Source organism: Poecilia reticulata, linkage group LG10, assembly GCF_000633615.1.
Source record: "Poecilia reticulata strain Guanapo linkage group LG10, Guppy_female_1.0+MT, whole genome shotgun sequence".
NCBI classification, from domain to species: domain Eukaryota; kingdom Metazoa; phylum Chordata; class Actinopteri; order Cyprinodontiformes; family Poeciliidae; genus Poecilia; species Poecilia reticulata.
The window spans coordinates 8,068,987-8,094,946 of NC_024340.1; the positions used below are offsets into that span (position 1 = coordinate 8,068,987).

A 25,960-nucleotide genomic window follows, 5' to 3' on the forward strand; every position below is an offset into this window, starting at 1 on the left:
TTTTCTTCTCTCCTTTCTGAGACTCTCCATCGCCCCCTGGTGTTCCCCAGGCGGCCTAGGGCATTTTTTCTTTAACAAAATCCTCTCATTAAACCTCCCAGGCTCCTCCCACATGCAGTCCCATTTGTTTGGCAACAAGAGCAACTCGTTTGTGCAGTCGCCGCAGTTAACCCGATATTGATTTTGATTTCTGGGAAAACAAACAGAGCGCTTTTAAATCCAGCGCAAACTGAACGCTGGTCCTTTTTCTTTCTGTCAGCGCTCAGGAGTCAAAATGAGGGTCGGAGTCCGTTGCTGTCCTCTAATCCTCTGCCTGGCCCTGGTCTCGGTGTTCGGGCTGGGTGAAGACCTCGACCGGCCTCTGTTCGGGCCTCCCGGCTCTCCTATCCGGCTTCATGAGTCCGACCCGGACCTGAAGAAGGTTCTGGGTTTCGCGGAGGAGCGATACAACCGGGGCTCCAACGCTATGCACCTCCGCCGAGTCAGCCGGTTCGTCTCTGCCACTAAACAGGTTAAGACTTAAAAACAATTATTTCTTCATTGTTTAAGTAATTGTGTCTTAGGAGTGTTTTTAATCATTTAAGAGTCAGTTCAGTATTGTTAAATGTCTGTAAACAACGATAATTAACCCTGCGTCATGTTAACATAAGTGAGGTCTAGACGGAAGGAAAAATTCATAATTTCAAAAATAAAAGCACAAACTTCATAGTACAGAACAAATGCTGATGTACATTTCCTAAAGAATATATTTATTTCAAAGCTATCTAATTCTGATTATAACAATCCCCCATTAAACGAAGTGAAACATACGTACTATTAGTGTAAAACTTAAATTCTTAAAGCGTTTTTCCCCCCAACCGGAAGCGTCGATTTATCAGCTCATCATCGACACACCACCACCAGAGAAGCCATATTCCTAAAATAACACCACGAAACCATAATCTGTTAAATTCAGTCAGGGAGGGTGATAATGCCTGACATTAGGAAATCATGTGTTGAAGAACTTATGTCTGAATAAATAAATAAATATTGCTGCCTGGCAGTTTTTTTACACTTTGGAGTTTAAGTTTAATAGCAGGCACATTTTGCATTTTAAGAAGTAGTTTATGCAACACTGATATTGCAGTGACTATTTTTGCAGTAAATTGCGCAGCCCCAACAGAAGTCTGTTTGTAAATCCTTTTTTGCGGAGAACTACGTTCCTGTCTTGCAAATTCTACATTTTCATCTGTTTTTCAGCTGGTGAAGGGAATCCGCTACACCTTAACACTGGAACTGAGCAACACCCAGTGTAAGAAATCTGCCATGCTCAGGACCTGTGACTTCTATCCTGAGCCTCAGAAACTTAAGGTACGCTGTGAGTGTGACTAAGCAACAAACAGGAAGTTGCTAGCCTGTATGGAATGGATCCCAAATGTCTTAACTGATTGTGTTGTTTAATGTTGCAGCAGTGCCTCGTGTTTGTTCAGGCAGAAATGTCAGCACTGATCTAGTCTTGTGACATGACTGGCTGTAACTTTGGCCATGTTTGTGCAACTCTCAGACTATATATATATATATATATATATATATATATATATATATATAATGCTTCCACAATACAGTTATGAGAAAATGTAAAAAGAAAATAAAAAACACACACACACAAACTTAACTGAAGTAAGTTGTAAAGTATGTGAGAAGAGATGAAGACAGACAAGCAGCTTCCTCTTAGCATTTGCAGGACATGAACAAACACATGATCCTGATGATATTAATGTCTGTTGTTTTTCTTGTTCTGGTGTTTTTTCCTGAATCAGACTGAAGTGTGTGTGTTTGAAGTGTGGGACATTCCCTGGCAGGCCACCACCACCCTCCTCAAACAGAAGTGCCAGCCTAAAGGTCGGTCAGTCAGCAACCAGACGAGCGGATCGCTCTTTCCTATAGACCTCATCTTTCCTCCTCCTTTTTGTTTTTTTAAAATTCATCTTATATTTTCCTTTATATATATGTTTTTTTTACCTTTATTTATGCATGTTGTCTCATTGAGATACAAGATCTTAATGTACAAGAGAGACCTGGTTTCCTACATCAAGCAGAAACAAAAACTGAAAAGACAGCAAAACAAAATTACAGACGCAGGTTTTTTTTTTCTCTGACTAAAGTATTTTGAGGCTAATTGCAATATCAGGTAATCTACATCAACATTAAACAACAACAAAAAGATCACCCTTATCCGTGTTTTCGGCATGGTCTTGTTTGTTCAGTCTGACCTTCATGTTACATAACCAGGATCAATGAGATAAATTAGGTAAAGGGTGATGAGTCAATGTCTAATGTTAGCATTCACCTTGCTAAAGCCTCCATTACTGCTACTTAGTGCTGTTGATTTTAAAATAAATCTACATTTGACAACATGAAACTGAAGCACGTGTTTATCGACTAATATGCTCTCCTCGTTTCAGTCGGTCCAGCCTCAGAACAGCCCAACATGCTGGAGGCTCAATCCACCATCCAGCCCTCAGAGGTGAAAAACAGCAGCTTAGTGAGGTCAGGTCTTGTCAGTGTTTCGTCACGTGCCCCAGCAGTCGTTTATTCTCTTTGATCTCTCTGTGGTAGGAGTCCGTGGAGCTGCTGGGCCAGTTCAAAGAGTTCATGGTTAAATACAATAAGGTCTACAGCAGCCAGGAAGGTGAGCGGTTTGCACACGCTCACACAATCCAGCACCTGCACACACACACACACACATGCCCAAACACACACACACACACACACACACATGCCCAAACACACACACACACACACACACACATGCCCAAACACACACAGAGTCACATTCTGGTGCACAAACACTGAACCTTTGTGCTCGCAGCTCATTGTGTTCACCCTGAAGGGAAAACACACTGACAATCAGCACACATTCAGTTCCATGTATACACAGAATGCTGTAAAACAGTTAAACATACAAAACCTAAAGGGTCAAAGTAATCTTATTAAGAGGAATTATTAAAAGCGGTTTTCAAATAATGTTTTACTTTTTTTTTAAGAGGAAAAAGTTGGTCCAAATTGACTTTGCACTATTTGAAAAACCAGTTATGCACTTTATAAAATTTYGCAGCAGCTGTGATTAACCACATTTTCTTGACCGCTGAGTTAGCTGTGGGCATGTATCATATTGTTTATCATTTACTGTAAAAATGTCTTATGATAAGAATTCTGATTTATTGTCGTCTCGATAAATTTCAATGAATGATGTTAAAAAAACTTTTTTACTATTTTCTCCACTGTTTGATAAGAGCAATACATCAATAACATTATACATCGTGATAAACACATGATCAGTGTCTGTAGATATGTCTGATAAAATATTCAATAATTTCACTGATCTCCGATCCAGAACCAAACAGCATTCTGGGAGATGGAAAAGCAGAGGAAAAGCTTTCGCTGCTCAACCTTTCACAACCAGCTATAATGTTGGTGGCATCAACAAACTCACTCACTCCTTGGTTACCTAGCAACAACCTGTTGAGTAACTTGAGCAGTAGCAATATCAGGCTTTTCCACCGTGCTGCATAACTGCTTAGAAATGAAAATCAACGGCCAGGAGTGAAGAAAGAAAATGAGTACAACACATCCAGAGGAAACTGAACGAAACAAGAAAGGTCACATCACCAGCTGCAGTATTTCTGATATGTAAAACAAATCGATAATTATCGTTATCGACTGATATATAACTGTGATATGTTTTTAAGCCATATTGTCCAGCCCTAAACAAAATACATAAGTTTAATGGAAAAGGAGCATGGAGCAACAGTAAAGTTTAATTACTGTAGAATTTTAGCCAAGACATGGAAGCCAAAAAGAGTCAAATGTCAAACTTCATTTTCTGAGCTCAATTTGGACAATGACTAGCTTACCTCAAGTCCTAATCGAAGAAGATGACAAATGTTTGTTGGCTTGTCTTTAGAAAGGTTTGTCAGAAAAAAGTGATAGATATAACATGAAGTACTAAACTGACGTTGCATGTTGTGATGTTAAATATTGTCTTTGTGCGTGTTTCCATGACAGAGGCCGACAGGCGCCTACAGATCTTTCACGAGAACCTGAAAACGGCTGAGAAGCTCCAGTCTTTGGATCAAGGTTCGGCTGAGTACGGCGTTACCAAGTTCAGCGACCTAACTGGTGCGTACCACCGTGCACTGTCCGGTTATTTCCGACGAGGAAATGCATATTCTGTTTTTAACATCGCAGCTTTCCGTCAACACGACGTTTTTCCAGTATCGCAAACGTTTCAACTTTGTATCCTGTCCATCTGTTTTCGTCCAGAGGAGGAGTTTCGTTCCACATACCTGAACCCACTTCTCAGTCAGTGGACTCTTCATCGTCCAATGAAACCCGCCCCCACCGCCAAAGGCCCCGCCCCCGGCAGCTGGGACTGGAGGGATCAAGGAGCCGTTAGTCCCGTGAAAAACCAGGTGATGCCGAGCAGAAGAGTTAATAACCGAGGGCTCACTCTGTTAGGAATAACTTGATGTAGCGCAGGCAGGGACATTTTTGAACCCTCGTTGTGTGTGTTTGTTAGGGCATGTGTGGATCTTGCTGGGCGTTTTCTGTCACAGGAAACATCGAGGGGCAGTGGTTCCTGAAAAATGGGACTTTGCTGTCACTTTCAGAGCAGGGTAAGTCGTCCTCACAGATTCTGACTGAAAAAGCTCACCACTAACGTCTTCGAAATGCAATGAAAACAGTCAATTTTCCATTAAATCAGTGGATTATATCTCTCCTATGCAGAGCTGGTTGACTGTGATGGACTGGACCAGGCATGCAGAGGTGGACTGCCGTCAAACGCTTATGAAGCTATTGAAAAGCTGGGTAAGAAACAGCTACACGGGAACAGTAACAAACAGAAAACTGGAAAGGGAGGATTTAAGTTTAAATAAGCTTATGTTATATATATTTTTTTTTTTTCATGGATGTTTGTCTCTCCTGTGCCATTAAGGCGGCCTGGAGACAGAAACGGATTACTCCTACAAAGGACACAAGCAGACGTGTGATTTCACCGACAGGAAGGTGGCTGCCTACATCAACAGCTCACTGGAGATTTCCAAAGACGAAAAAGGTAAGCAATGGGGTGGGCATTTATCGTATCGAATCATTTATCATTTATCGCGATAAATTTCTTATCATGGTAAGAATTTTGATTTGTTGCTGTCACAGTAAATTCCAATTAATGATGTTTTAAAATCCCCCTTATCTTTGAGTTTTGTAATTCTACTCTTCACTGTTTGTTCAATAAAAGCATAAATAAATACCGATAAATTTGAAAATAATTACTGTTTAGTGATACAAATCACACTTCTTTACATTACTGGTGTCTTAAAGAAGCGTATCCCAAAATGGGAATGTTTGTTCAAGAGCCTTATTTTTGTTTGTTGGGCTATAATTGCTGCAACACACAGTAGAAGTAAGAAGGATTTAATAAACCGATGTCACTTTTATCGTTATCACAATGGTACCACAAAATATTGTGATAAAACCGCAAGTCCATATCGTAAGAGAGTCAATGTTCTGCAAGTTGGACATCAAAGCATCATTAAACAGGCAAATATTTTACTGCTTTATTCTTGTTCTCAGAAATTGCCGCTTGGTTGGCAGAGAAAGGACCAATCTCTGTCGCTCTCAATGCCTTTGCAATGCAGGCGAGTACTTTACTTCCTCTTTCCGTTTCCCTGTTTGGTCTGGTTTAACTTGTACTATTTTTTTTCCTGTATCATCAAAGAGTAAAATTAGCCTTTACAGTCACGGTTATGGTTCTCTTTATATTCCTGTAGTTCTACAGAAAGGGTGTTAGTCACCCAATGAAGATCTTCTGCAATCCGTGGATGATCGACCACGCTGTGCTGCTGGTGGGATACGGTGAACGTGAGTAAATCACTCCTCCCCAATCAGAGTTTAATGACATCTGTTGATATTAGTTTGTGATTCAGAGTATTTCAAGCTGTTTTCGTTGTGCTGTTCTTCTTTCAGGAAATGGCATCCCATTCTGGGCCATCAAGAACAGCTGGGGGGAGGACTATGGAGAGGAGGTACAAGAACAACATCTACCACTAACTTTATTTGATTCAAGTTAATTGTAGGATACAGGAATGCAGATATGCTGGCAGATGTGTAGAATCCTAAATTTAGATTGTTTTACAGGTGCACCGATAAATCAGCCCCAAATTCCTTATCAGACAATACTTTAGCGCTGAATTGCAGTCAGCTTGCTTCATATAAGTTAATATTTACAACCTGACTCAAATAACACATTATGAACTTCTTACTCGTATAACAAATTATTCCACCATAGTTCATTTCTCTTAGCACACAATTATAGCGGCTTATTGTGTAAGTGCCAACATAACCCGCAGTGGTTAATTATATAATTTACCTTACCATTCAGCTTTTTTCTTTTTACTGATTTTTTCCCCCCAGTACTAGGTTATGCTAGTGCAATAAAATTTCAATTTATTTCAAGGCTTTTTAAACTTCTTTACCGATAAATGCAGCCAGTACCGTGTTGTAAATACATGGAGGTCTGGTGTAAATTTAACTCTGCTTAATATCATAATGCATTAAACTAGAATATTTTATGTTATTGTAAGAAGGTAAGAGTTTTATTTTGTATTCTGTTGATCTCTTCTGCAGGGTTACTACTACCTTTACAGGGGGTCCAATGCATGTGGAATCAACAAGATGTGCTCTTCAGCTGTTGTCAACTAATCTTCATGCTGTCTGTGTTGTACCAGCCACCTGGTACAACTACGTCAGCTCACGAAAAGCACAGGAACAAACTGCATGAGGATCCAAGTGAAGGCACTTCCAAGCTCCAACAATGTTCCGTTAAACCATTTGCTGTATTCTAACGTCATACCTCCCGCCTCATGTCAGTCTACTCTGTCACACCAGCTCTACTGACGTTAGCTTTGATGTTACTGTGAAACTTTGCTGTAATTTGAAACTGCATTTCGTTTGCACATGTTACTCTGTTGTTTCAGCAGAGGCAGTGTTGTTTGTAACTCATCTCTACTAGCAATAAACGTGCTTGTGCTCAAGGTATTGTGAAACTTAGACCATGTCTATTCAGTGTTTTTTTTTTTTTATTCTGTTAATTGTTGTGCTAATGGTATTAATTGAGATTTCTGTTTCCAAGGAAAGGTTTGCACAGGACTATTAAACTGTAATAACAACTGCAGTGAGAGTGAGAAAAAAGATGTTTGAATAAAATGTGGGAATTCAAAAAAAGTTCATGCAGTGTCCAAACTAAATCACTTTGCTTAGACATTTGGAATCATGAATGGAGACAGTCAGTTATTATCCATCCATTGTCTATACCCAGTCTAAATGCTGCCTATCTCCAGCTGACTTTGGACAAGAGGCGCTATGTTGTTGCCAGACTATCACAGGGCAATACATACACACACAACCATGCATACACACACTTATATAAGCATTTAATATATTTACATTCAAGTAAATGTAAAAAGTAGCTTTGCAATAAATTATTCAAGAAAAAAAAACTGAGTAACTGATCATATGTGATTTAATATTTAAAATTTACGTAGGAAGAGAAACAAGTATATGAAGTTATGTGCAAAATTTGGTATTTTAGTACAAATTAATACAAATAACATAATTACAAAACAAATTCAAGCAGAAGAAATGCTAAACTTTTTTTAAAATACAAAATGTAGGACACTTATAGAGCAGGTAATCCACCGAATAAGGAAAAGTATTTCCAGTGACAATATATGGTGTTTACTGAATCTTCACTTAATCTAAAATAGTCCAATAGCAGATACAAAATGACATTAGAACAACAAAGCTTGTCTGCAAACAAGTTGTCTGCCTTTCACATCAATGGTAGATCTGTGTTTGTTGCCTTTTGGTTAAAAAATGTTTGTTATTTATTCAGTGAAGGCCTGAGTATCTATTTTACTCAAATAGAAGAAGCAAAAGTAAAAAAGTATGGTGTATTAAAAACTACTTTTAAAAGTATTCCTGTACCCAAAAGTTACTGAAGTAATTGTAAGTATTTAATACCCACATCTGTACAGTACAGATAAATTAACCTACCATTCCTGCGTTTGGACTTAGAAGCCGTAGGGAACCCAATGGCATTATTATATGCATCTTACAAGCATTTAAATGTTGGTGATCTTGAACATTGCTCTGATTTCTGAAAGAAATACAATTCCCATAATGCAAATTAAGAATAACCCAGAAATAGATAACCCTTGCTTCCACAGAAAGACACCTGTAAAATAAAAATAATTGTTTCCCAGCTCGCATTAATGTTTCACATTTAAATGGAGGACAACATATTACTGTTGTATTGAATTTTCATTTAAATGTACTCTTAATTATCAGAAAAGCATGTGACAAAGAACAAAGTAAAAAAAAGAAGGTAAATAAAATCATACTGCTTTTACTTTGAAAGTAAAAAGCACGTTAACAACGGAAGTGAGACGTTTGTTTTTGGTGTTTTCAGAAAACGTGATAGCATGTGGCATATTCATTGACAGAACAGGCCCTGTTATTCTGTTCAGCTTTTCTGCTCCCCTTTTTTTGTCGCTGTTAGGAAACATACAACGTTTTGAAACGAGACTTTTGTCTCTAGTTTTCAAGGTAGGAGCGGAAATACAAGTAGTAGCTTTCAGCGTAGCCAGTGTTAGCATATCAAGCTAAGTTCTTCGTATCATTAATAAATTATGTACGGTATTAAGAATATGACCGCATTCAGAGGTAGCATATTCAAGTGTGTTTGCTTTTTTAAATCACTTTTGTGACTCTTTGTAGTTGTCGACACTTTGATATGTGATAGTTAACTCAGTTTGGTTAATGTGCAGCAGTGTTTCCAGGTGTAACACAACGTTCTGTGATCATGCCACTTGCGGACTATGAAAGGATTTCCGTTTATTTTAAAAACATTTAAGAGTTTCCAAATGTAGTTATCTAGCGTTTTTTTTTATGTCTACACGCTTATTCATTTATCGGTGTGTCAAACTGATTTTATTTTTTACCAGTCATGTGCAAATTATGTCCGTCGTCGTCACAATAATATAGCAAATATCGTGATAAAACTCTAAAAACCATATCGCCCACCCCTACGTATTAGTATTTCAACAGTAGTAGTATTCAACTAATTTTTTAAACAAATTTTGGTTTCTGTAATGTGATAAATCATACAGTGTTGCCCATCTCTATTTGTACTGATTTTGTTGGTAGTGAGGGATGGGGAAGGACATGCAGGGTCGTCATGCCGGGAATCGAGCCTGTGACGGCTGTGTCGAGGGCTGAGGCCTCCATGCATGGGTCGTGCTTAACCCCTGCACCACCACAGCATACCCCTCTCCTGAGAATTAAATGTTTGACAAAGTGTGCTAAAGTATGTGCAGAACAAGTACAGAATATATTCTGACTTTTTTGTAATTAATTTTTTCTCTTCAAGCTGGCGAAGGAAGCTGCTACCCATAACTTAAAATGTCACAGGCCACTAAACGCAAACATGTTGTGAAGGAAGTTCTGGGAGACTTCATCACTCCCACGGAGAACCAGCAGATTGTGAAGGTAAACATTTTAATGTGCAGGTCATGAACAACACTCAGGAGGACGTTTTAACCATTTCGTATCTCCTTTCTCCACCTGCACACTCTCACAGGTGACTGGTAGCCGTGGCAACAACCTCCACGAAGCGGTCACGGCTCAGGGCGAGACGTTCCTGGTCAGCATGCCCACCAAGTTCCGCAAGAACATCTGGATCAAGAGAGGTGATTTCAAGAGTAGGATTATTTTTCTGTAAATGAAGTCATTGAGCCATTCATGAGTATTTAAAGATGTCTAATGGGGACATTTGTGTTCAAATATACCCATTCTACCTTTGGACCAATATTGATATCTGATAATATTGTTGTCATGGCCTTACCAATAAGGTAACCAACCCTTTCAACATCTTCAAGGAAACAATCACACTACTGACATTGCTTCATTTAAACCCCCCACAATCATGTGCTGCACCACTATCTCTGTCACATGACCAAAGAGCTTGTGACCAACTTCCTCCCTGTCCAGAAACAAACGGCATAATGGTGTTAATAAATATCTGTTGGTAATAGTGACCCAGTTTTCTTTACTGGAGCGAGACTGATATGTTAAAAATTGATGAAGATCGGCCGATATGCCTGTGTGTTAACGTAAGTTGCGTTTCCATCGCAAATTAGTTCCGCAAAAAAATTCACCCAATGGAAATGCAGCAGTTTAAAAAAAAAACAAAGAAAAAAAACGCTATTTCCACAAAAACAAATAAATGAACTGAGCTAGGATGAAGCTGTTTTTGGTCATATTGAAATTGGCATATTTCACAAAACTTTGATGGAGACACTTTTATTTTTTGCATGTCACGAGTCAAGTGATCAACAACTGGATGTTATTACAGGCAGTCACTACAGAAAAGACGGAGACGACATCTTGTTTTGGGAATATGGGTATTACAGGGGAATACCCCATATTGTGTTAAGAAGTTAGATTATGATCACTGTAAGTTCATATTTGCCTTAAATCCCTTTGTTATAGATTAATTTCCTGCATAATTACATTCCGTTTCTCAGGTGATTATGTCATCGTGGATCCTATTGAAGAAGGGGAGAAGGTGAAGGCAGAGATCAGCTTCATTCTCTACAAAGATCACATTCAGTACCTGCAGAAACAGCAACTCTGGTGAGTAGAATCCCAAACTCCCTCAGAGGGAGAGCAGTGGAAGCCCCCTAAACCACGAAGTGTCTCTTTAAGGCCCGAAGGTTTTATGGAGGAGCAGTCATCGCAGGACAAGACGAGCAGCAAGGAAGAGGAGGCAGAGGGGAGAGATGATGAAGAGGAAGGAAGCGACTCAGAAGACGACGACAGTGACCTCTTCGTGAACACAAACCGCTGTAACTACCAGTACAGTGAGAGCGAAGATGAGGACAACACTGAGGAGGAGGAAGAAGACGAGGAGGAGAAAAGGACAGAAAATGGATCATAGCAGCTTGTGAGCTGGAAAGATCCAGTGACTCTGACTGATCCTGATTCCACGATGATTTCCAACGTTTGTTTTTGTGCAACGGCTCCCTCTGCAGGCCAGCTGTGAGAGAACAGCCGAGGGCTGGAGTGGCTGGGCTCCTTCAGTGAACCTAATTGTTGCCGTTTCTACCAAAAACAATCTAAAATGTTCCAGTGAAACTTAAATACAACTAGAGTAAGCATCAGATATGTTCCTGTCTTTCCTTCTAAATTCACGGTAAAACTTTTATGCCTCATTTTTCAGGTCGGTTTCTATAACAGCCCTAAACTGCAACTGCAACTATAGAGTTAAAAATTTATTTAATCTCCAGTTATCTCTTAAATCGGACAAATAAATCAATAAAAAGTGTAAACTATGTTTTGCTGAAATAAACATATTTTGTCAGCTGGATGGTTACTTTGCCCCTTTGCCGTTCTCCTCTTTTGAACGTGACAAAAACTTTTTCTCCCAAACAGGGAGATGTCCTTGAGTTGCTTTTATAGCCAATTGTTCAAAAATGATTTTCTATGAATTACTGTATATGTTATGGTTATACTACTTCAATAAATGGTGTTTTGGTTTGATCACTGATCCTGGCTATCAGGGATCGTGTTACATTTAAAATATGGTGTCTTCAAAATAACCAAACTAAATTGGGGGATTTAAAAAGGGCATTATTTTCCTTTTTTTTTAAGCTTTACATTATTCCCTCCCCCACCCAGCTCCTTCAGACTAGCCAGCAGCAATTAGCAAACCCCTGTTAGAACTGCGCATCTGCTGAGCTCAGCATAAGAACCACTTCAGTACGACGCTGGTAAAAACGATGTCAAACGGAGAAATGTGACATTCTGAAGGCAACAGCAGGAGCTTCTTAAACCTAGGCACTAATTTACGAAGTCAAATTTCTTTTAAGTCATATTTGATATGTACAGCGATTTCTTTTTATTTTTTATTAGACAACTTAAGGCAACACAAAATACTTCTGACAACAGCAAGTTACTTGATTGTGCTAAATGATACCATGTATCACTTGTTAAAAAAGTACGGTAACAAAATATACCCCACTGAATATAAAAATATCTAAAAACAATTTGAAAAAATATACATTAATAAAGTTCCTACAGATAAAATTAAACAGAAACTGATATAGCTGGTGAACTGTTTTGCGATGTAACTTGCCATTATCATCTTTTTATTGGAGATGCTAACATTATCAAATGAACAGAGTGGTTCTGTTCTGTTTCAGCTGTTTGGTCGTGATGCTAATTCTGACCCAGCAGCACATTTAGGTTTAGCAGAGACGATCCCTCTGAGGCTGCATTACCAAAACGTACCACTATTCTCAGTAATTTAGCTTCTGTTTAAACTGCATTACTCATGTAAACATCACCAATGACGCAAGAAAGCAATAATGCTGTGTTTTATTGCACATGCCTGCAAGGCCGAGGTATTTCTCCATGATTCAGAAGATTCCAAATACCAGTGAATCCAGCTGAACCAGTCCTGTGGTTAGTGATTTCACCCCAAATGTCAGCCTTGGTTGTATCACAAGTATTAGGTAAACGCTAAAGCTTCTCATCCTGAAGCTTAAAATGATTAAACCCACAACAAAGCTCCATGATTTGACTTTAAGATACAAGATTTTTTTCTGCATCACTTTCAAAATAAAATGGACAGTAATTGTTCAGATTTAAGTAGGGTCATTAATTTGATTGCATTTACTCAGACAGCGGTGGTTACTCATACATGAGCAACATCCTGGAAGTTGTGTCAATGGCTATCAAAGAGTTTTGTTTTCCATTTTCAGTTTAAATCAGCTCTGTACAGAAGCCAGTATTAATTCAAAATTATGGGGAAAAAATAGATAAAACCAGCATATAAAAACCAAGAAAATAACGGCTGTGATTCACACAAAGGTTATGTAATAAAGGAACGAGTTGTTCCGAAAAAAGCTAAATTGTTTCATTTCTATTCTTTTCTTTTCAAGTGTCCAAATGTGGGAGTGTTTAAGCTTCTTAAACAGGTAGTTACATTTCTTAGAAGAGCAACTCAATGTTTCTTACAAAGAACATGTATTGTGTGAGTGTGTGTAATGAACCTTTTGTTTCTGGCTGATGTACTGTTGTGTTGGCAGAGGTTTTATGTGATGCGATCAGAGGGCTTAGCTCTGCAAACAGCAGTTCGTTCCTCCGAGGCGGGGCGCAGTGGGGAGGAAATTCCTCTCAACCGTAACTCTCTGCTTTGAAAAGGTCGAGTTAACCGGGAGGGGCACTTGTTAATAAAACTCCACGACGTGATAAAGATACTTGACTGCAGTAACTGTCTGTGTTGAACTGTGATTGTTTCTTAGAGGAGTATTTAAAGCTCTGAACTGAAATACGGATCTTATTAAGGTTATATTGTGACAGAAATCATATAATTTCATAAAAAAATTGGGGGGAAAAAATCCACAAAATATCCAGTGGGGAGTATTAATAATCTTAAAAATCCCTTCAAAGTGGTAACTGTGCTTATCTTTGAATCACCATCGATCTTCATCTTTCATGCTTTATTTAAACTTTCAAAAAATGCAAATGGCCTGCATCTGTCTAGCACTTTATCAAAGGGCTTCAAAGCACTTCACCCAACATTCAGCCATTCACCCACTCAAACGCTGATGGTGGCGAGTTATACTGTAGCCGCATCTGCCCTAAGAGAGACCGGCACTAACAAAGTTGCTCTTGAATCAGGACCACTGGGGATGAAGACCACCACCAGTAGGCAGGTGAAGTGTCTTAAAGACACAATGACTGAGATGGGGGGTAGGTTCGAACTGGCAGCCCAATGGTTACTGGACGAAATCCAACCTCCTACGATGGATCATCTGAAGACCTTTCCAGAGGTACAACACAAATATCTATTTGTTTAGATAATTTCAAGAAACCATGATTATCAGTGGAGCTCCTGGAATTACTTTAATAACCAAAGAAAAGGAAGTACAATCAACAAACGAAAAACGTTTTGGGACAAGCTACACTCATATCTAAATTCATTTGGAATTGGAAGAAACCTCGTTTGAAACTGAGAACACTTCAGTGAGATAAAACACTTGGATCTTAAAACCGAATTTTAAGATGTATTTTTGGTCCTTTGTGCTCCAACCTTTGCTTGTATGGTTGAATCCTGAGGCCTCTGTGTCTTGGAAACCAATTGAAGAAAATTTATCCAAACCATACAGACTGGAAAACTTGGTGTATTCTAATATACCTCCTAAAGAGGCTAAATCACAATTAGGACCCATAATTTCTTTTCTTCTTAGAACCTGTCATTCTGTGCTGAATCACACAAACATCAACCTGAAATGGCATAAACACTCTCCTATATTTAATAACTTTTCTATCCTCATTGGAAACAAGCATTTCTCCTTCCCTAGGTGGAGGGATAAGGGTGTCAATGTCCTCAAAGACCTTATAAAAAATGATGGCCTGTGTTCTTTTAGTGACCTACAAACTGTGTACAATTTACCAGGTTCTACATTCTTTTTTTATTTACAACTCAGATCGGCCATGAAAGCGTAAGGTGTGCCATGGGGTGTGCCTCTCCCAACCCATCCCTTCTAGAACGTCTTGCCTCGCGGGATCAGACATGTGGCATTGTTTCTAAATTAAATAAATTTATTTCGGATCCTCGTGCCAGGCTACCCTGTAGAAAATATACAGGCTACCCTGTAGAAAATATACAGGGTAGCCTGTATATTTTCATACAGGCACATGTAGAAATCTACATGTCCCGTAGATTTCTACGGGACATGTAGAAATCTGCTGGGATACAATATGGGAGAACCTTCACAACACATTCAAAAGTCCTGACCACCGGCTTATACACTTTAAATTTATCCATAGGATGTACTTAACACCCAGGAAACGTCATGCTATGAAAATTATCACATCTTCTATTTGTGACCTATGTACACTTAAGACTCCAGGCTCTTTTATGCACATGTATTGGGATTGTCCCAGTGTGGCTGCTTTCTGGGGACAAATCTCTGCCACGTTCGATTATCGCCATCTTTGTCACACTGTTTTTTCTATTTCTATGTCTTATTCCACCTATTGTAACTACAGTATACTGTATTGCACATAATGTTGTGGATGTAAAACAAGTAAGATAAAAAGATTTGATCGCAAAAAAAAAACAACAAACAAAAGTTTTCCAATGTGTGGAAAACACATTGAAGCAGTCACAGTTGATCAGAACCGTTTTTAGTATAGTTTTTTCAGATGAGAGTCCAGAGCTGCGCTTAAACACTCGGTGGCGGTGTTGCTTTCTTCTCGACCGCCCTCAGAGGTACATCCTGACATTGTTCCCTCGTGTCTTTCAGGTCGGCCCACAACTCGACTACTTCTCTGGGGCTTCGCTTGTGGACCAGAAGGATGGTGTGGTACGAACACGGCTGTGCCTCTTCCTTCTCGGTGAAGTCGAAGGTGAGGAAAGCCGGGTGGTGGACGGGATGGGCGTTGAGCCGCATCATGCACATTCCGACGTAGACGTCATCAATAGGAAACAGGTGGACTGTTTTAGAGATGTTGTGCAGGCGTCTAGTCAACTCCCCAGAGTACACCACCCCTCCACCCCCCGCGTACATGGGGTAGAGCCCCCTGTAGAAGCCCTCTGGGATAAAATACTTTGATCTCCTCACTCGGTTGGGCAAAGCAGACCCTATCACCTCGCCGACCATGAACTCATGCAGGGTGTTGCGGGATCTGTGCTTTTCTAGCTGATCCTGGAGGTAGCTGATCAGCTTTGGGGTGTTGACAAAGACGTCATCATCTCCCTTCAAGACAAAGAGAGGCTTACCGCAGTGGCGTGAGAACCAGCTCCAGAAGAGCACGTCCTTCAAAGTCAGGTTGAAAAACGTGTCTTTGAAATCCCACTGCAGAATGTCTCCGTGACGCTTACTTTCTGCTCTTAGTAAACGGGACATGTCTACACCCAGGTCTTCTGGGGTTTCTTTTCCCAGTAAGAATACCCTTCGGATGTATCCTCCGCCCACATCTCCGTCGCTTCTGTTGATCCTCTGTCCCTCCACCCATCCGACCCGACCCCAAGTCTGTCGAATGACCCGTCGGTTCCTGAAGTTTAGCGCCGTTGACTTGATGGCAAAAAGAATCAGCGGAGGCTCCTTCTCCTGCTCTGACTGAGCTCCACACTCTCCATCTGGTTGGATGAGGATAGGGTAGTTCCTCTTGTGCATGCTGCTTGCAAATTCTCGTACCTGCTGTGGCAGTCTCTTAAAATTCTCCCTCACGCTGGCCATGGCGGTAACTTCAAAGTAGCTTTGGTGCAGCAGAGACTCGTCAGAGCTACTTCGTTCCAACAACGTGTCGAACTTTTCCTTGCGCATGATGGGGTTGAAACGGCGGTCGACGTGCCGTTGGAGCTGGTTCCACAAGGCAACGCATCGCAGATGTTGTTCCCAGAAGGTTTTAGGGACGGAGGGACTGCTGTCGTTGCTCGAAGCACCTGCGGCTATAAAATGGGGGCTCGCCAGATTTGGGGAAACCATGGCGATGCGTCTCAACACCAATGAACTCATGTGCAGATAAATGGTGACAATGGCGTAGCTGTAGAGCAGGGTCAGGCAGCAGCATGGCGTACACACGCAGATCAAGATGCTTCTCAAGCGACAGCAGCGTCGTGCCATCCAGCTGAAAATGAATAGAACAGTTGTTAGTTTGGAGAAATCCAACGACGTTAGACTGTCGATAGCAACCATTCCATGTTTACCTTCGTTTGGAGTTACAATAATATGAATTATGTTACGTTTAGTCAAACATTCTGGAAAATTCTATGCTTTGCAAGCATTAATAACACATGATTTTATTCGCAATTTATCATACAACCAAAAACTTTAAGGTGTTAGAATTTTACTGGTCTAGCACAAAGAGATAAGCTAAGCTAATCTAAAAGATAAACTAACAGTTTAGATGGATAGTCATTTGTTTTTCCTTACTCTCTCTTGCAGTAAGGCATGCCATTGCAATACACTACCCAAATGATAGTTTTTAACTTTATTAATTAGCTTTTCACTGAACTTTTAACATATTTTTAAGATTTCTTTCAGCTGCTTAAGTTTTGGAAAAGTAAATTCTTCTTTCAGAACAAGGGCAACATGTTTTCATTTACATGTGCGGCGCTGGTGTGTATTTGAATATCAAATAAAGTTGCAGCTCTGCCCAAATCATTTACAGTCCAGGCAATTTCAAACTAGAAATTATAATTATTTAAACAGAGTCTGTTTGTGACAGTTTGTGACACTCCATGAGATGATCAAAACCTGACACGCTTTATAACTTAGCTCTCTACGACTTTGTTTCAGACAATGTGGGGTGCTCTTCATCATCTCAGAGAGCTTGAAGACATTATGATAGTTGTCATAATGGATCCTTGTCTACTGGCTTTCTAACCACACAGCCAGACAGAGACTTAAAGAGGAGCGGCAAAAGCAAAGGAAGCGGATTAGCAGTGCTAGCAAACAACTGATATCATCCAGGAATGGCTACTTTGGAATATTGTCTCTGCTGCCTGGAATTAGCATGTTAGCATGACATCCAGGAGGTTGTCATACAAGCAACAATGTCTTCAGACAGAGGTCTCTTCAGAGCCGTTGTAATACTGATTGCTACTGCAGATACTTCCTGCCTCTGCGGATACTTTCATCACATGAGCTGCAACATTTAATTTCCCTTTGGGGAAAATATATCATTTCATTTTTAAGTGAAATTGAGCTGTTCACTACAGTTCTGATAAAATTAAACTTTTCCTTCCTCTTCACAATTATTCACTACAATCTGCTGTCTGTCACAAAAACTCAACAGAACACTTTAAGATTTGTCATCATAATGTGGCAAAATATGAAAAAACAAACAAAAACAAAAAAAACAGTGAATCACTTTGGAAAACTGGGCGTATGTTGGACTAACTAAGCTTCTAGAATCATTCCTGGAAACTGAAGAATGTGGTTAAAGCACTAATTGTGTAATTTAACCAGGCTGCAGACTTCAGTGTTATTTTTTGTTTTTTTTTTATTTTTTTTATTTATAAAATAAATAAAAATAGCTGGAATTTGTTTTGAAAACACATCAGAGTAGCAAAATAGAGAATTCACATTTAGAGTGCGGTGATATTTTGGAGTCACTTTAGTAGGAAAAACTACATCAAAAAAGGTGGAAACATTACAAATAAACAGTAAAACTTTTGTTTCACTCACAGTTGATTTTTCCTCCTCACCTTGCCTGAAACATCCACTTTGCTATAAAGCCACGCCTTCAATTTCACAAAGTTGGTGTAAAATCACATAAAACAGAAAAATAAAAATAAAAATACTCCACGCATTGTAAAAGAGTAAAACACACTCATGAGGTATTTTCTAACTTCTAACAGAAATAATTTGTCGATCAAAACTTGAATGAAAAGTTTCCTCACCCGTTTCAAGTGAAGTCCTGCTGGCTCAGTGAAAACTCGTCCGTTTACTGGGGCCGCGGGCGACGGAGCTGAAACTAGGAACCGACCTGTGAGGCGGCTGTGGCTGAATGGGAATTTGTCAGGCTGCTGATGGATTCACCCACCGGCAGGCAGAAACCACAGAGCAAGAAATACGATGTTTCTATCTCCAACGCTAACGGCCCAGGGTGAAACCGCCGGCCGAACCGGAGGCGGGGCGGTCGCCGTTGTCAGGTCGTCTTTAATCTAAATACAGTTTACAGCAACGTGCATTATTAGATTTTACTTCTAAAATTGACAGGGTTTTTCATGCAGGGCTCGTTGTTTGCTTCTGCATTGTTGTGTTGTTTGGTCATGGCACTTGGCAAAAGCTAATGATTGAACCGTCACATTATCCAATTATAAAAGGAGTCTAACAGCTTACAAGGCATTTATTAAGAAACCTCCTCGTTGGAATTCCTTCCGTAGAAACCCAAATTCCCACCAAACGAGTAGGCCCGTCTTCCTGCGGAGACGTCATCCCGTTGAGCAGACATTCCCGCCGAAGCCACGGCGAAGAGAATCAAGAAAAACTGATTTTTAGAATCCCATCCACCAAAGAAAAAATATTTCGCTAATGCAAATTACAATACATCATTAGGTTGTTCTGTACATAACTGGGTATGAACTGGTGATAGTAGGCCATGTTATCAAAAAATAAATAAAATAAATAAAAATCTAAAACTTTATTGTTTTCGAATACTGGAGTTTTGTCATGCAAATATCACATTTTATTACAACTCACCTGGTAAGGGCCTATGACCATACCTTATTTCTCGCATGAAACATGCATTCATTAAGATAATAAAAAAGAAATTAAAAATTTAAATCTGAGTCTCCCCTAAACTCCTAAAATAATTGACACCCTCTCAATACAAGTTATTTGCTATTTAAATTATAACTTAAGTTGCTTTACTTTTAAACCTTTTTGGTTTTTCCATGTCCTGGATGGCTGAGAACCTATAAGTAGATTAAAAAAAAATGAATATCTGGGAAGTATCATAACTTAAACCTAACACTCAAAGCACCAGGGTTTTTATAGAAAAAATATTCAGATTTTATTTTGTAGTATTAAAGGCTCTATGTTGAAGACGATAAGAAATATATATATTTTTTTCTACCGTCAGCTGCTCTGCAATTCCAAACCCCCCTCCCCCTCCCGAAATCTCCCTCTCCTTGTGAGGTTTTCATCTCATTTCTAATCAGAAACAAACTTCTTACGCGAAAGAAAATCACCTTAAGTCTAAACCTGACAGGCTTATGATTCATTTTAGGCTTACTTGCACATATTAGATAACTCTTCTTGAACAATTGTCCATCATAGGCTTTCAAACAGTTCTGAAAAAGTTAATTTCTAAAAAGAATACAAAGAATGTACACTATACTTCAGTAACATTTCATGAACCAAGATTTCAGTTCAGATTAAGTTCAAGGTAAATGCTGCCCTCTAGTGATGCAATGTGAAACTGGAACCCCATTCTTTTTTTTTTTTCCAGGCTCAACAATCTGTCTCTTTTCTTTCTTTCTTTTTTTTGGCAACTTTTGCAAAGATGACAGGACGTTTTCAAAATTGTAGGAATAAAGTTTTATTTTCCATATGAAGGGGTGGTTTTGGATTTTTCTTCTTTTACAAGTAGTATGTTTTTGATAAAACTTGCAAAAAATTTCCTAGCATATTCCAAGAATGATGGACATGAAGAGAAGGGGAATTTATTGCTGGATGTTTAAAATTATGATTTTTTTTTTACTCGTTTATTGTTAATATTCTTCTTTCTTTTTTTTTCTTTTTTTTTACTGAGTGGAAAAACAATTTGCTTGCTGCTTTTTCCATGCACCCAACTACCAGTACCACTAGGACATGCAGGGGGGGGAGGAGAAAAGGGTGGAGCTGGAAGTGAGGGAGAGGAGAGGGAATTGGCAGGTAAAAAAGACAAACTGCTTGACAAACAAACGTTGAAGGGCTGTGTGTCTCTCTCTCTGTGTGCGTGTGTGTGTGTGTGTGTGTATTAAAGTTTGAGTGTGTCAGTGTGTGTATGAGTGACATTTATGTGTGTATGCGACAGGTGGGTGGGGAAGTGTGGGGTGAGGAGAAACAGGGTGGGGACGGGGGAGAGAAGTTGTTAAACATTTCGACTAGCTCTAGAAGCACACTATCCTCACTTGCTGATTTTCCACGTTGTAAAATCCCGGACTGATTACAGTGACAATACGATAGAACTATAGGCGGAACGTTTTTTGGGGGGGGGCAGGGAAAAATACCCAAATGATTCACCTCTACTGGGATTCCGAGCGGGATTTGTCACCTTGGGTTTTTATTTTATTTTTTATTTTTAAAAGATACTCTATATCTCTGATCCATGCATCGTCTGTGGAAGGAAAGAAAACAGAACCTAAACAGGGGAACGAGTTCGATGGGACACAGTGACGTTCATCCTCAAAGAGTCTCCAAGGGGTGGAAGAGTTTTGGTCGGCCTAATGTGAGTGTGCTGCTCTGTGTGTTCCAGACGAGGGGTTTAAATTCCTCCGCTGGTTGCTTTCGGAAGGTCCTAAGAGTGAGGTCCCAAGGTGAGAGGAAGACATGATGGCGGGAGATGGTGGGAAAAACCCCCCAGCAACAACAACAACAACCCCCGTCAGGCGCCATGACGAAGCAAAAGAAGCTCAGGCGATCAAAATGTCGGAATCACAACTGAGGACGTGTTAACCTGGATTATCACACACACCGCCACACAAGTGTGCTTTGTCGCCTCTTAATTCACGTCCAAGCTGTGCCGCCCACTACCGTGACGAAAACACGTGAAAGTTTGGAAAAGAAAAGACAAAAACATCAGGTGCATCTCAGTAAATTTAAACGTCATTCAAATGAATTCAAAAATGAAACTCGTATGGTCCGTCAGAAGCTGTGATTCCTTTGACCAATAATTGCGCAAATTCACATTTTGAAAATAAATTTGCTCAATGGAAACACGGCATTTAAAAAAAAAAAAAAAAACTCTTGATTTTTTGATAAGACGTTTTGCATTGAAATTGGTTTATTTTTGAAAAACTACAATGGGAACACTAATCGCGCCACACCAGTCATGTGATCGACAACTGGATGTTACTACTGGCGCAAAACACTAAGAAGAAAACAGGAAGTAGTGGCATGTTTTTAACGACTCATGTGAACAAGCCTATTCACATGTTGCTTTAATTGCATTTCTTATTTAATGGAAAGAGCAATTACAAAATTGTGGGTTTTTTTTTCCAACATTAGCAGAAATATCGACAAAATTTTGCACACATTTCTAGCAGAAACGAAGCTAGAGTGATGCAGTTCAAGCATTTTGTTACTGTTGATTTTGATAACTAATGAAAAACCAGATTTCAGGGTCCTTGGAAAGTTTGAATATGTCATAAGACCAATGAAAATAATTCAGAAATGCCATATTCTAAAAAGGTCGTCTTTCTACCACAAAGTGAATGCGTTCAGTAGCTGAGCTGGACTTCTTTTGCAGCAATGCGGTGTGAAATGAGAACAATCAGGCCTAATGGAAGCCTGGTGCAGGCGTACCATGGTGCTAAAGCAGAGGTGTTGGTACTACTGGAAGTGTGTTGGGTTGTCAAGTCCTGCCCAGAGCCGGATTTACAAGGATGTGGGCCCCCGGGCTGGAGACAGTTTTGGTACCCTATCCGATAAGGAAATATTCAATAGGTACTCCTAAACACCAGCAGGTATGAACTGATGCATCGTAGGTTTAATACGTCCTCTAGCTAACAACTCCATGTTGTTCCCAAACAAATCTGTTATTACTTAATAATGTTCAAATACTTGAATATTTATATTAATAAAACTCACATGATTTAGGCCTACGTGTTCTACATAAGGTAGAGTGTTTGCAAAACATGTATTCAGTAAAAAGAATAATAAATAAAAAATTAAAAACAATCTTGGGGCACCCAAGATTTTTGGGGGGCACCCCTCCCCCTATAAAATTGGGGGCCCTGGGCTATTGCCCCTGTAAGCCCTTTCTACAGTGTAGCATAAGTCCTGCAGGAAAATGAATAAGAATGGAAGACATTCTGTACTGACTGGAATTGATAAAGCACAGCGGACTCACATCAGCAGAAACGTCACTCTGGACCTTAAGCAGAGTGGATTCTGAACCTCTCTGCTCAAACTCTGGGACACTGACTTTAAAGTGAAATGCAAAATGCACAGCACCTTTTGTATTTTTATTGATGGTCATTGCTGGACAACTGTCGAGTCAGACGTTCACTGTGAAGGCCATAACATAGTACTCCTGTTGCACATTCGATTTATTGGCATATGACTACATGATGCCAAAGCTCCTGCATCACTTTGCATGTGAGATAGACAATTTGATCACTTTGGATTAGCAAAAATGGATGCTGAATGCTTTTATACACCATGTATAAACAACGTGCAACTGTTATGGAAAGACGACAAACTCCTGGAAACTGGAAGCTTGCCATACCTTCAACTGGGCCACTAATTACTTAGAGGAATAACCTCTAGATCTGTAATTGATCCACAAATATGGGAAAAAATAATAGCATAAAGATATGGTAATGTCAAGGCAAAAGTAGCTTGCTCTGCTCTGTGAACTCCACACCCTTAATCCCAATTAAAACTGCATTCAGAGCAGGATCAAAACAGGTTATTCAAAGACTAGCATGAACTTGACATTTCACAGCAAACAGGGAGCTGGGCATGTTTACATTTTAAATCTTTTCAAATTGTTCTCTGTGATATTCTAATTTTGTAAACCAAAATTTTGGGCCCTCATTAGCTGTAAGCTAGCCTAGCCATGACCTTCCTGCACATTTCCGCTCAATTATGATCTTGCTTCACAGCACAGTTCTGTATGAAGCAAATAACACAGAACAAGGTGCTTATTCTTACCAGGCTAGCTGTAAGCTACAAGCACCATAATTCAGCTCAGCCATGGACTCTGATGACATTTTAAATGTTACCCAGTCGCTAAAGTAAAAAACAGGCAGACTACAATTCTGAAACCACGCAGGAAAATCAACGTCATCGTTCACAGCTTCACTTTCTTTTCGCTGATTGGCCCCGGTAAAAATTCTACCGGAGCCAATCCTTGTAAACGGGAGAACTGTCTGAAGCGAGAAGATTTTAATGGAGCGGAGAAGCACAAGAAGGCAATGACCAGGCTACTAAATGCTTGAAATGCGTCCTTTTGTGTGTAATATGTGAGTTCCACTTTTTGAATTGAATTAGTGACCGAACCATTTTGATGACATCGTAATTTTCTGAGCTGCACTTGTTAGCCGGGATGACGTCGTCCTCTCGGTGTGGGGGCGGCGTGAGGCAGAATTCCTAGCAAGGCCCCGGATGTGCCCTCAGCACAACGGCGTTCTCCAACTTCACCTCCAACATTTTTGGACTAAATATCTACACGTGCTCACTTACATACTTACATACATACAACTTTTTGAATATTAATAATAATAAAAAAATAAAATAAAATTGAAAAAAATCTGTGAATCCCGTTCCCAACTTCAGCGCCCTAAACTCGTGGCTATGAGTTGTTGTTTTTTTTCTTCTGTTAACTCGACGGAAGTGAGAGAGTGTGGGTGGGCGGTGGTATGGGTCTGGCCTCGTGGACTGATCTGAGACTGGGATGACGGGGACGGTGGAGGGGGCCGGGGGAGGCTCTGTCTGCTGCGAGTCGTTCGGCTGTGATGCGATGGGGAAAGTCCTGAGACACAGTGCGGCTCTAAGCTGCTGGCATAGGAAACGGGCGGGGGGCCAGGCAGTCCACAGGAGGCCAGAGTCAGGCTGGATATTACAACTGGACTGGTCGGGTTCAGTTCGGGTCGGGCGGCTCCCTGGCTCGCGCGAGGGAGGTGCTTACAGTGCAGTGGAGCTTCTGGCAGCGTGGCGACCGGCGGACGCGTCAGGTGAGGGACCGCAAACTAGGCTTTATGAAAATCTCACACACACTCATACTAATGTAATGACAGCACCCTGAACATCTACACGGATATCTGAGGTCGCCGTCCCTCTACATACGACACCTGACCGCCCTTCTTTCCGACAGAAACTACGAGAAGATGAGTGACGGGCTGCAGACACGGACGCGGCTAATGACAGATGAGTGTTCGTCAGAGGAATCCACCCTACACATCCGGCTGGACCGCCGCGCGGGGCGAACTCATGTAAACAGACACCTTGTACACAGAAAGAATCGATATTGCATGATGACGTAATCAGATCACAGTTCAAAAAGAGGAAGATCCCAAATCAGAGCAAAACATAATAATAATAAAAAAAATAACAAAATCAAACCCAAACCAAAGCAATAGGAAGGAAGAGGGTTGGTCTCTATAAAAATGAGGAGTCTTTATAAGAAAAGCTACAAAAACTCAACGGGACCTCCGACTTCAGCATACAGCAAAAGGCACCACAATATTATTCTATTTATCTAACTTGTGAAAAAATTGGCACGTAATTCTCCTTTTTTCATCTCTCATAATGCTGTAAATCAAAAAACTTTACATATAAATATCCCCCCATTATAAAAAAAGTCTTTGCTGTTAGCTAGTAGACAATTTTTGCTGAAATGAAAATAAATATTTCATTTGTTTAGAATATCTGTCTGTTATACAAAATAAAAATATTTCTCCTAGGTGCAGGTCTCTAGTCCACTGGTTCTGTGAAGGAAGGAGGAGAGGAGGTGTGTGAGGTGGCGGGGGTCGTGGCGGGACGAGACGGGACGGGGGTGTTACGGGTGGGTGTCGGGGGAAGTCCGGTCTTAAAGGGGCATGTTGTCGGCTTTGGAGCGCTGTGACTGGGAGCTGCGGCTCTGCCCGTTGCTGCGCGCGCTCGGCCGACTCAGCCCCCGGTGAGTCCGTGTGTCCGCGCCGGACGACGAGCGGTACCCCGAGCCGGTCAGCGGCTGGTCCATGTTCATGTTCTGCATACTGAGGAAAGGCGTGCTCTCCCCGTGAGCGTCCTCGTCCTCGTCCTCTTCCTCCTCCTCCTCCGACTGACTGAAGCTCTGCGAGCTGTAGTCCCGAAAGCCCGCCGAGCGCTGGGACGTGTGTCCGTTGAGGCGGTTGCGCCGCGGCCGGCGCCGGCTCCGGATGGGTTCCCGGGAGGAGGCGTACTCTTGCGTCGTCTCGTAAGCTTCATCGTCCGGGAGGTGGTAGGGGCTGGACGGTAGACTTCCTGTGCTCTCTGTCAGGTAGGGCCGCCGGGGTCGTCTGGGCTGCCTGTATAAACTTCCGTCCTGGTGCGAAACAAGGGGAACGGGTCAGAGAAATCTGATGTTTGCTGAGAACGAAACTTCAGAAGCAGTTAATCGATAAAATATTCGATAAATATTGGACATCTGGAAATCCTTGAAATATTAA

General features: G+C 40.6%; 4 protein-coding genes across 7 annotated transcripts in view; 2 read left to right on the forward strand and 2 right to left on the reverse strand.

Moving 5' to 3' along the window:
- Positions 1-91: 91 nt before the first annotated feature.
- On the forward strand, positions 92-7,213 carry ctsf (cathepsin F). The gene is made up of 14 exons (XM_008419825.2): positions 92-511; positions 1,240-1,350; positions 1,800-1,881; positions 2,445-2,506; positions 2,599-2,671; positions 4,048-4,161; positions 4,306-4,454; positions 4,562-4,658; positions 4,771-4,851; positions 4,979-5,098; positions 5,614-5,678; positions 5,811-5,901; positions 6,007-6,065; positions 6,667-7,213. The coding sequence occupies exons 1-14, from the start codon at positions 275-277 to the stop codon at positions 6,739-6,741; spliced, it is 1,416 nt and encodes a 471-aa protein (XP_008418047.1). The 5' UTR covers positions 92-274; the 3' UTR covers positions 6,742-7,213.
- A 1,254-nt stretch (positions 7,214-8,467) lies between these two features.
- On the forward strand, positions 8,468-11,632 carry eif1ad (eukaryotic translation initiation factor 1A domain containing). Its single transcript, XM_008419826.2, has 5 exons — positions 8,468-8,646; positions 9,470-9,588; positions 9,680-9,788; positions 10,626-10,734; positions 10,807-11,632. Exons 2-5 carry the CDS (start codon positions 9,502-9,504, stop codon positions 11,036-11,038), a joined length of 537 nt encoding a protein of 178 aa, XP_008418048.1. The 5' UTR covers positions 8,468-8,646; positions 9,470-9,501; the 3' UTR covers positions 11,039-11,632.
- Positions 11,633-15,275: 3,643 nt separating this feature from the next.
- LOC103471046 (N-acetyllactosaminide beta-1,3-N-acetylglucosaminyltransferase 2) lies at positions 15,276-19,112 on the reverse strand. The gene is made up of 2 exons (XM_008419832.2): positions 18,521-19,112; positions 15,276-16,743 (listed from the first exon to the last, which is right to left on the reverse strand). Exon 2 carries the CDS (start codon positions 16,737-16,739, stop codon positions 15,336-15,338), a length of 1,404 nt encoding a protein of 467 aa, XP_008418054.1. The 5' UTR covers positions 16,740-16,743; positions 18,521-19,112; the 3' UTR covers positions 15,276-15,335.
- Positions 19,113-20,218: 1,106 nt separating this feature from the next.
- Positions 20,219-25,960, reverse strand: part of nrg2b (neuregulin 2b) — a 69,095-nt gene continuing 63,353 nt past the window's right edge. For all 4 annotated transcript variants that reach the window (XM_008419831.2, XM_008419828.2, XM_008419830.2 and 1 more), the window contains one exon: positions 20,219-25,836. In XM_008419831.2, the coding sequence (XP_008418053.1) occupies positions 25,360-25,836 (477 nt within the window). In that variant the 3' untranslated portion in view covers positions 20,219-25,359. The remainder of the gene's footprint in view (positions 25,837-25,960) is intronic.